The sequence below is a fragment of the Orycteropus afer genome, unplaced genomic scaffold, assembly GCF_000298275.1.
Source record: "Orycteropus afer afer isolate SDZICR_OR568_19922 unplaced genomic scaffold, OryAfe1.0 scaffold00572, whole genome shotgun sequence".
In the NCBI taxonomy this organism is placed as follows: Eukaryota; Metazoa; Chordata; class Mammalia; order Tubulidentata; family Orycteropodidae; genus Orycteropus; species Orycteropus afer.
Window position 1 is genome coordinate 867,493 of NW_006922159.1, and position 11,821 is coordinate 879,313.

Genomic DNA, 11,821 nt, shown 5'->3' on the forward strand with positions numbered 1-11,821 from the left:
AAACTATTATATCAGGTGCAAGTTGGGCTAGATAAACCTTGAGCTCCCTTCTGACTCCAGTATATCACGATTCTTAGAAGCAAATGATTGTCTCAGAGCATATGATCTTGTGGGGGAGGCAAAAATGCATGTAGATGATTTAGTAACTAACACTATATATTTGCTGTGTGTAATTTACAAATCTAGGGGGATAGGGTTCGGGGGTGAGGCCTGATGGTCAGGGACAACTGCACTAGGAAGAAGACCCATTTAAAAAAAAGTCAGTTGAGTTGATTTGACTTAGGGCCACCTTATAGGACAGAGTAGAACTGTCCTAGGTTTCCAAGGCTGTACATTCTTTATAGAAGCAGCCTGCTTCATCTTTTTCCTACAGAGTGGCTGATGGATTTAAACCACCAACCTTTCAGTTAGCAGCCAAGTACCTTAACTACTGGACCACCAGAGCTCCTTTGAAAGGAGGCTGAATCCAATTTAAGTGGGGGTGTGGAATGAAGGGGAGGGTGGGACACTGCCTGGGCACAGTATGAAGGTTATTGAATCATTTCTGTTGCTTTGACCCAGTGTGAGCTGAGTGAGCAGGTCAGAGGTAGTCAGACAGGGCAGTCCTTCCCTGTCACTGTTGTTTGGGCCCAGGGAGCCCACTTGGGAGTGGGAGGCAGTGATGGAGATGGGCTCTGGTGCATCCAGCACTGAGGCCTTGCTCTTCCCCCATGCAGTGTGGGGACGATCTTCGCCAGGACATGCTAACTCTGCAGATGATTCGCATCATGAGCAAGATCTGGGTTCAGGAGGGGCTGGACATGCGCATGGTCATCTTCCGCTGCTTCTCCACTGGCCGGGGCAGAGGTCAGTCAGGAGGAGGGGGGTGAATAGGCAAGTGATGGGGAGGGGATCCCTGTGCTTATTGGCCTATTCCCATTCCCCAACATGAACTCTGAACGTCTCCAGGACAATGAAAAGGAGAAGATAGTTTCATTAGAGATTGTGAAATGTCATAAAAAAAGAAGTAAACGAGAGAGACTTCAGAAATAAAACAGACTTGGGGACATAACCACACCTATTATATAGACTTTGTTTGGCTCCTGATTCAACTTAACTTTCAAAACTTTTTTTTTGAGACAATTGGGGAAATTTGAAGATACACTAGGTATTAGGTCATATTCAGGAATGCATGCTCATTTTTTGGATATGACAATGGTCTGGCAGTGTGTCCGTGTTAGTTATATACTTGAAGTATTTATGAGTGAAATGATGTGTCTGGAATTAGCTTTCAAATACTCTAGCCAGGAAAAAGGGGGGGGAAAAAAGCAGCAGATTGGGTGAGTGAACTAGATAAAAATTAGCAAAATGTTGATAACTTTTTTTTTTTTATTGTGATTTGGGTGAGAGTTTACAGAGCAAATTCATTTTCCATACAGCAGTGCATACACGTTTTGTTTCATGACATTGTTTGCAATCCCCATAATGTAACAGTTCTCTTCCCACTTCCTCCCTGAGATTACCTTTTCCCTGTGTCCTTCTTTCCTATGCATTCCTGCCCTCTGATCTATCCTTGTGCAAATGCTGCCCCTCTGATCTCCCATGGTTGATTGTTCTAAGGAGTACACCTACCTGGTATAATTGTTCACCTTGTAGGCCCGTCTGTTTGGCTGCAAACACAGAAGTGAGTTCAGTTCCAGGCCTGAAGGGTGACTAGGGGCCATAGTCTTGGGGGTTTCACCAGGCTCTATCAGACCAGTAAAAATGTTAATAACTTTTGAAGGTGGGTAATGGTTCATATGAATTTATGAATTCATAATACTATTTTCTCTAATATATATTTGAAATTTTATGTTATAAAATGCGAAAATCGAAAAAGAGCAGCAGCTATGCACTGGAAAACTAGCAGGTCACAGGATGGAATATGAGATTTGGGGCGTGATCTTCCTTTCAACTTCTAACGTTTTCCCCAGGTTCATGCCCTTATTATTAGACTTTACCCAATTGCCTTTAAGCTCAATTTATAGGAAAGCATCCTACAAAGCCCTCATAGTCCTCTCACCACAGCTCCCTCACTCTGCTCTGAAGGGAAATACTGATTCCTTCTCTCTCAGGGATGGTGGAGATGATCCCCAATGCCGAGACCCTGCGCAAGATCCAGGTGGAGCACGGGGTGACCGGCTCCTTCAAGGACCGGCCCCTGGCTGACTGGCTGCAGAAACACAATCCTGGGGAGGACGAGTATGAGAAGGTAGGCTCTGTGTGCTGGGGTGCAACGTGCCTGACTGGCACATACCTGTTATCTTATTTTCCTAGTTGCCGTATCAGAAATACTACCAAGTGGGTGACTTTAAAGAATAGAAATTTATTTTCTCAAGAGGCTAGAAGTCCTAATTCAGGACACAGGCTCTTGGAGAAGTCTTTTTCTGTGCCGGCTCTGGGGGAAAATCCTCGCCTCCTTCAGCTTCAGTAGCCCCAGCATGCCTCAGTTTCTTGGCCATCATCTTCACATTACATCTGTCTTCCCTCAGTTTTTGCTTCCTTCTGTGTGGTGGTGCAGTGCCTAAGACATTTGACTGCTAACTAGAAGGTTGATGGTTCAAACCTACCATCTGCTCCGAGGAAGGAAGATGGGACAATCTACTTCTATAAAGGTTTACCACCTCAGAAACCTAGCTATGAGTTGCTGTGAGTCGGAATTGACTCGACGGCAGTGGGTTTGGTTAGCAACTGAGCACAGTGGTGTCACTAGGGGGATACTGGAATGTGGACTGTATCCCCTGACACTGTCAGGGGGTGACACCAAAATGACCCCAGGGCCCATAAGTGAGGCCACCCTCACACAGCAGATGGGCTGGTGTTGTAGGGGGAGGGGCTGCCAAGGCCAAGGCAGTAGTGTCACTAGGGTTGGTATTACTCATTACCCAGTGTGGTAACTCATCACCATGGCTGCTGCCACTGTTGCCCTCCACCCCCACATCCAGTGTGATAACTAGTCATCACCTCACCACCCACACCCCTCACCTGCCAGTCAGGGTGTAGATGGGCCACTGTACCTAGGGTTGGGGGTGTACAGAGAGGGGTGGGTCTCTGCCTTGGGCAATGAGAAAGGAGAGGAGGAGCTGTGAGGAGCCATGGGTGGCAGGCAGAAAGGGATGGTGCTGCACAGCATGGCTGCATGACATAGCTCTTGGCCCTGCATGGGACTGACTGAAGTGCGCCACTCTGCTCACAAGGGAGGCTAAGTAACACCATGGGTTACCACACTGGGTAACACCAAACCTAGTGATGCCACTAGTCTAGTGCAAACCTTTTGCACCACACAGGGACCTTTCCATCAGAGTTTTGGAGGAGAGGGGCCAACTTTTGACAACCTGCTATATCCCTTCTGGTCATGCATCCATTCAGTTCCTCCTGTGCTCAGAGGGGTTCAGTAGTACCTTATAGAATAAGAATTTGTTGGAAGAGTAGAAGAGATGTTGTTGTTGTTATGTGCTGTTGAGTCGGACCTGACTCACAGCAACCCCTCCTTGGGTTTCCGAGGCAGTATCACACAGCACTGTGCCTTTAGACAATGGTATTCCCTTTGCCTGGAATGCCATTTTTCCCTTCCTCATCCCTCCAAACCTACCCCCTTTGATACCCCAGGACAGAGTTAATTTCTCTGTGTGTGTTCTTATTTCTTACATCTCTCACATTTATTATGGTGCTTGTTACATTGGTGCGGATAAGCATAATTTCAACACCTAGCACAGTGCCGCTGCATGGTGGGTATTCAGTGCTTGAGAAAAACATGGAACATAAATAATATGTGGGTGCTGGAATACTTTCTTTTAGAAAGATCAGCACAAGGCGGTCCCTATGAGGGACCATTACATTACATTTACATTACACACTGCCATCGAGTCAGATCTGACTCATAGTGACCCCTCCTTGAGTTTCCTAGGTGGTATCACTACGGAAGTAGATTGCCTAACCTTCCTTCCGAGGAGTGGCTAGTGGGTTTGAACCGCCAGCCTTCTGGTTAGCAGTCAAGGGCCTTAGGCACTATGCCACCAGAGCTCCTTCCCCTATTTTGCTGTAACATCTCACAGAACTCACACACTGCAAGGAAACGGTTCAACTCAGTAGTAGAGGCAGGGGGTCTGACAAGTCCCAAATCTAGGGCTCAGGCATAAGTCTGGAGGACTTTCCTCACTCAGGTGGGTGCAGGGGCTGGCAAAACCAAATCAGCAGGTCAAACAACTGGCTGCTGTCTCAAATCCAGGGGTGAGATGATGACAAACCGAAGCAGGATCCAGAGCAAGAGAGAGCGACTTTTTTTTTTTTTAAACTGTGATTTGGGTGAAAATTTATAGAGCAAATTCACTAGAGAGAGTGACTTTGCCAAAACATTCACATATATATACCTTCAAGGAAACTAAGGTGGTGACTTGAGTCACACCAGCAAGGTGGGACTCAAGGTACATCCCATCCTAAACAGGCATACAAAGATTTACAATATATTACAAAATGAAGGATTGTGGTTCAACTCTCACTGCCGTCAAGTCAGACCTGACTCATAGCAACCCCTCCTTGGGTTTCCAAGGTGGTATCACTATGGAAGTAGATTGCCCCATCTTCCTTCTGAGGAGTAGCTGGTGGGTTTGAACCTCCAGCCTTCTGGTTAGTAGTCAAATAGCTGAGGCACTATGTCACCAGAGCTCCCAGACTGTGGTTAGAAGGGCCATATTAAGCAATTCACTGCACTGCAGTGGAGGTGAGGGGGAAGAATCTATATTCTTTCCAAGCATAGAGGGGCTTTTAGTGGAGGGAGGTTATATTTGCATAAAAATAAAACAAAAACCAAACCCACTGCCATCGAGTCAATTCTGACTCATAGTGACTATCATTGGGTTTCCAAGGCTGTAAATCTTTATGGAAGTAGATTTCCTCGTCTTCCTTCCACAGAGTAGCTGGCGGGTTTGAATTACCAACCTTCTGGCTAGCAGCCAAATGCCTCATCCACTATGCCACTGGAGGTCTTTTACCCAGACATTAAAACAAACAAACAAATAAACCACCACAATGTCATCAGGTGAAAATACTCATAGTATAATACAAAGAATTGAGTTCTCATCATATTATCTGCCTGCTGCAATTTTGGGGCAAATCAATGTACTTCTTTGAGTCTCAATTCCCTCATCTATGAGAATAGGGGAGTGAACTAACAGTAAGGCCCTGCCACCTCCAACAGTCTAAACATTTACCAGTAAATGTTTCATGTTGGTCTATGAAAGATAGCTTCTTCTATCTTGTAGTTCCTTGTGTTGGCTTTCAGGAGAAAAGAACTAGAGATAGTTTTCTGTTGTCCAGCTATTCATCAAAGAGATTCCCCTGTGTCTGCTGGAACCTGGCCCCTAGTCACCCTTCAGGCCTGGAATTGAACTCACTTCCGTGTCTTCCAGCCAAACAAAAGACAGGCATATGGGGTGAACATTTACATCAGGTAGATATACTCATTAGAATGATCAGTTAAGAAGATCAGAAGGGCAGTATTTTCCCAGGGAGATAGCTCACGAGGCAGGAATGCATAGGAAAGAAGGACACAGGGAAGAGAACTGTTACATTGTGGGGACTGCAGTCAATGTCATGAAACAAAATGTGATAGACTGCTGTATGGAAAATGAGTTTGCTCTGTAAACTTTCATCCAAATCACAATCAAAATTAAAAAAATATTCCCCTGTGTCCTACAAGTGAAGCTCCTTAAATCAAGAGAGTGTCCCATTATATGATGAGACTCCTTGCCTGCAAGAAACTAACACCCTGCATAACTTAATGAGGTGATAAGTATTTAGTCATCTTTCCACAGGCATACAGCTGTATTTTGTGAGCCAAAATAGGATTCATTTATGGAAGAAAGAGTATCTGTGACAGGAAAGCAATTTGATGGAGCTGAAGATCAGGACTGGGAGCTGATGGGTTGTATTACTTGTTGAGCAAGTAATTTCTTTTCATTCATATATGTATTTCCCTTTCGTAGAAATTGTCTTTTTTTCTTCCAGAAGGGGAATTCTGTGATATCTTTATAGACTTTCCATTCTTAGTTTCCTTTGGATTAATCATCCATTTATAATACAACAGGCAGCAGGGCTAGGGTGCCTTCTGTGTGTGGCTGGTTTTAAAACAAGCCTTCTGGAACAGCCAAGAAACCTGTAACCAAAAAAAACCCCAAACTCATTGCCATCGAGTCGGATCCGACTCAGTGACACTTCCTTGGGTTTCTGAGGCGGTATCACTATGGAAGTAGATGCCCAATCATCCTTCTGAGGAGTGAGTGGCTGGTGGGTTTGATCCTCCAGCCTTCTGGTTAGCAGTCAAGTGCCTTAGGCACTACACCACCAGAGCTCCTAAGAAGACTGTAGGGAGCTTATAATGTACTTGGGATATAAAATCTCTTAACTGTGAGAGATGGGTGTCAGTGGCAGTTCAGTGGTAGAACCCTTACTTTCCATGCAGGAGACCCCGGTTTGATTCTCAGCCACTGTACCTCATGCACAACCACCACTCATCACTGGAGGCTTGCATGTTGCTATGGTGCTCAGCAGGTTTCAGCAGAGCTTCCAGACTAAGACAAACTAGAAAGAAAGGCTTGACAATGTACTTCCAGAAATCAACCAGAGAAGACCATGGATCACAATGGTCCGATCTGCAGCCCATCATGGGGCTGGTGTAGGACCTGGCAGCATTTTTTCCTTTGTGCATGAAGTCACCAGAGTTGGGGGCCAACTCCATGGCAGCTGACAACAAACCCTGGGGGAGTATAGACTAAGCACTGTGTGAATGGTGTTGGCAGTGAATTTGTAGGGGCTCAAAGGAGGAGGAGGAGGAGTCAACTGATTTGGGAAGCTCTGGGATTCAAGGAGGATCCTTGAAGGATGGATGGATGGAGATTTGTGGAAGGAGAGAGGGTGGGTGTTTTACATCTGGGAAGCTTTCTCTCTTTCCCTGTTTTGTCCCTCCCTACTCGACCTTGACAGCTATTGCCCTCTGCTGATGAGACTTTCTTGAGTTCTTGAGAATTCTAAAACCTCACAAAGTACAGGGTAGTGCCGATTCCATGTATTTTTATTTCCTGGACAGATGTTGATCAGACTAGATAAGATGGATCCTTCTCCCCCTACTTTAAACTTAAAAATATCTCTAACACATTTTACCAACTAGAGTTGTCAGATTTTTAAGTATAAAACACTCCCTAGAAGTGTTAAGCTGTCTCAGCTCTTCTTTGGAGTGAAGTGACTTTAATTAGATTAGCAGTTAATTGTTACCAAGAACTCTGAGAATGGGAGTTTTATTTGGGGCAAGAAGATGGGCAGGAGAATTGTCAGCAGGGTCAATAAATATTTGTTGAAAGAATTAATGAGTGAACCATGCCAGGATAGTTGTGATGAAAAATGACATCAATGAAAGCACTTAAAAAATATGCATCTATACATACATATCTACATATACATACACACACATGTAATTGTGTGTGTATGTGTGTGTTTTCAGTGAAAGTTTACACTGCAAATTAGGTTCCCATTGAACGATTTCTACAATTTGTTCAGTGATGTCGGTTACATTTTATAGTTGTGGACTTTCTCATTGTTTCTATTCTGGTTTTCCGGTATCCAGTAGTGTAGTTTCCCTGTCCCCTTTCTTCTTGTCTTTGCTTTAGAGTAAGTGTTGACCATTTGCTCTCATAGGAAGTAATTTGATGACTCATGGGATAGTGTTGGTTCAAGGTTTAAAGAATATCTCAGAGCAATAGTCTTGGCGAGTCCTCCAGTCTCAAATGGTCCAATGAGTCTGGACTTTTTAAGAATTTGAGTTCTGTTCCACATTTTGCTCCCACTCTATCAGGATCCATCTATTGTGTTTCTGATCAGAATGGTTTATAGTGGTCGCGGGGTGCCATCTAGTTCTTCTAGTCTCAGGGTCGATGTGGTTGTGGTTTGTGCAGACTATTAGTCCTGTGGATTAGTTTCTTCTCTGATTCTTTGCTTTCCTTCAATCTCTTTTACTCCAGATGCATAGAGACCAATAGCTGTATCTTAGATGGCTGCTCGCAAGCTTTCATGACACTAGTTGCTACTAACCCAACTAGGATGAAGAACATACCTAGTTAGCAGTCAAATGCCTTAGGCACTATGCCACCAGAGCTCCTATACTTACTTTAAATACTGCATTCTGCCAATTCACTTAGTTATCCCAGGAGATTATGTTCATAAACCTTCTGACCCCATAAACCAATCCTGTAAGGTGTTTAATATGTACCTGTGTTTGTGCCCCCATGTGCTTTATTGTATATATGAATATATATGGATACATACACTTACATTTACATATCACCTGCATATGGATATATCTATATATTGTTGTTGTTGTTATGTGCCATCGAGTCGGACCCGACTCATAGCGACCCCTCCTTGGGTTTCCGAGGCAGTATCAGTACGGAAGTAGATTGCCCCATCTTCCTTCCGAGGAGTGGCTGGTGGGTTTGAACCGCTAGCCTTCTGGTTAGCAGTCAAATGCTTTAGGCACTATGCTACCAGAGCTCCTATATAGCCACCTATATATACACATATACATACCCATACACTTGTATGCATGTGTACATACACATGTCCATGCCCTTATTATTAAGTTGTTGATGCACAGTTGTATATGTCCTAGTGTTTACCAAAAAGGTCTTCTTTTTTTGCTTACTTCTTCATGACATCATTTACCTTGTCCGGCTGTGCACACTTTATACACACTTGGTGTTATATTTTTTGTCCCCCCATATAGCAAATGTTTACTCTCTAGAAGGTGGTCCACCCTCCCCTCACCATTCCTGGTAACCACCAGTAAACATCGGTTTCAGTATGTATACCTATTTTGTCTTTTAACAAGAGTAAAATCATACAGTATTTGTCCTTTTGAAATCGACTTATTTCACTCAGCATAATCTCCAGTTTCACCCACATATTTTGAGAACTCATTCTAATTCCTTATGGCTACTGTGAAAAGCACATGGGGGCAGCATCCTCTGACCTCCTCTAACTTCACAATGGGAAGAGAGGAGGATCAACACCAACAGCCCAAAGCTGATTCCTGTGAGGACAGACATGCTACACTCTCCAGCCTTTTTACCAATTCTGACACTAACCATCCTTCCCACAGCATTCACTACTTACCTGCTAGATTTGATAATTTGTTGCAATGGCTGCACAGAACTCATAGACAGTACTCACAATTATGCAGTTTTTTAGGGAAGTAACAGGTTACAATTCAGGTCCAGGAATGCTGAGGATACAATTCTTTGATCAGGACAGCCTCCCCTCTGCCATGCCCATAGTCACACCTCTTTGGCCCTTAGACTCTTGGCCTGGCCTCTGCCCTGCTCAGGCAAGTGTTACAAAGCTCTTTTAGCTTTGCCAGTAGGTATAGCTAGGTGTACCCCCACTCTGCCAGCAAGCCTCCTGTACAAAGGCACCCACCCAGCTTTCTTGCTCTGTGGGCTGGCAAGCCCACCGCTCTATCTCATGCTGGTCTCTTGGTTCTGCTGCCATCTCTCTCTGCCATCTCTGTCTGTGCCAAGGAGGTCCGGCTCAGGGATCTTCGGTCCAAGGACATGCTCCACTCTACCTCTGGCCCTTCTCTCTTGATGGCAGTGAGATCCCCCTTTTGCCTCTGGGAGGGTTCATTTTAAGTCTACTGCAATGACAAAACTGACTGATTCCCACATTAGGGTGCCATATACCTTCTTTCCATGATCCCACTCCACAGGGTGCCATGTACCTTATTTACATTATTAAGAAGCTATCCAGTCCCCTTGGTAGGCCACAAAGCACCTCACATTTACATAGATCCACTCAGTCATCTGGTAGGAATCACAAAGACCATGGCTAGAAGAGCCATACCAAGTAATTCACTGCACCATGGCTACATAGTATTCCACTCTACATATGTTCCATGTTTTGTTTATCCATTCATCCATTGATGGGCACTTAGATTGTTTCCATCTTTTAGCTATTGTTAATAATGCTATGGTGAACATAGGTGTGCATATGTCTTGTGTCTTTAGTATGGATCTCTAGGGTATATATCTAGCAGTGGGATTGTTGGATCATAAGGTAGTTTTATTTCTAGTTTTTTTTGAGAAAGCTCATACTGTTTTCCGTAGTGGTTTGTACTGTTTTACACTTCTACCAGCAGTGGATAAGTGTTCCAATATCTCCATATCCTCACCAACATTTGTTGTTTTCTGTTTTTATTTTTTTCATTAGTGCCATTTTTGCAGAGATGAAATGGTATCTCATTGTAGTTTTAATTTGCATCTCTCTAATTACCCACCAGCCACTCCTCGGAAGGAAGATGGGGCAATCTACTTCCATAGTGATACTGCCTTGGAAACCCAAGGAGGGGTCGCTATGAGTCAGGTCTGACTCGACGGCACATAACAACAACAACAATGGCTCATGAAGGAGCTCTGGTAGCATAGTGCGTAAGGCACTTGACTGCTAATCAGAAGGCTGGCGGTTCAAACCCACCAGCCACTCCTCAGAAGGAAGGTTGGGCAATCCTACTTCTATAGTGATACTGCCTCAGAAACCCAAGGAGGGGTCGCTATGCATCGGGGCTGACTTGACGGCAAATAACAACAACAACAATGGCTCATGATTGCCATCATCTTTTTATGTATCTGTTGGCCACTTGAATGTCCTCTTCGGTGAAGTGTCTGTTCATGTCCTTTGCCATTTTCTGATTAGATTGTTTGTCTTTTTGTTGTTGAGTTGTTGAAGTTTTCTATATATTTTAGAGATTAGGCATTTATCAGATTTGTTGTTCCCAAAGATGTTTTCCCAATCTGTAGGCTCTCTTTTTACTCTTTTGATAGTCTTTTGATGAGCATAAGGATTTAATTTTCAGGGAGTGTCCTCTCTGTTATCTAATTTGACTTCTATTGTTCATGCATTGGTAGTTGTGTTTGATCATTTATTTTTGTAAAAAAATTAAGTCCTGTAGTTTTGTCTCTATGTTTTTTTCTAAGATGTTTATAATTTTAGCTTTAGCATTTAGGTCTTTGATCCATTTTGAGTTGGTTTTTGTGTATAGGGTGAAGTATAAATCTTGTTTCATTTTTCTGCACATGGCTATCCAATTTTACTAGCACCATTTGTTGAAGAGACTGCTTCTTCTCCACTGAATGAACTTTGACTCCTTGTCAAAAATCAATTGCCCAGAGATGGATGGATTTATTTCTGGTTCTCAATTCTATTCCACTGGTCTTTGTGCAATGAAAATACTTTGAAACTATCAAATATTGTACTAATATAAGGGACTGCATTAAAGATTGTCTAGGAGAAGCAGCACAAGGTTTGGAGTCAAACAAACCTGTGTTCAAATCTCAGTTCCAAGATTGAATGGCTATATGTCCTTGGGAAAATTACTTAATCTCTCTGAGCTTCATTTTCTCTATCTGTCAAATGGGCATTATAATGCCCATCCTATCAAATTGTGAGAATAGATTTAGGTGACAAATGTAAAATGCCTCCTGCAGTGCACTAGTACATATAAAAGTTATCATGTGTAAATATTACTCAGGCAAAAAGAGAAATAAAGTTCTCATATATATTACAACATGGATGAACCTTGAAAACATTATGCTGCATGAAATAAGCCAGTCACAAAAGAACAAATTGTATAATCCCACTTATATTAACTCTCTAGACTAGGCAAGTATGTTGTTGTTGTTATGTGCCGTCGAGTCGGCCCCAACTCATAGCGACCCCTCCTTGGGTTTCCGAGGCAGTATCACTACGGAAGTAGGATTGC

The 11,821-nt window shown here is 43.4% G+C and overlaps 1 protein-coding gene across 1 annotated transcript in view; it reads left to right on the forward strand.

Annotated features, from left to right (window-relative positions):
* The window catches only part of PIK3C2B (phosphatidylinositol-4-phosphate 3-kinase catalytic subunit type 2 beta), a 57,951-nt gene that overhangs the window by 31,595 nt on the left and 14,535 nt on the right, over positions 1 to 11,821 (forward strand). Inside the window, exons 22-23 of the mRNA XM_042783000.1 lie at positions 717 to 846; positions 2,094 to 2,230. Coding sequence (XP_042638934.1) covers positions 717 to 846; positions 2,094 to 2,230 — 267 coding nt within the window. The remainder of the gene's footprint in view (positions 1 to 716; positions 847 to 2,093; positions 2,231 to 11,821) is intronic.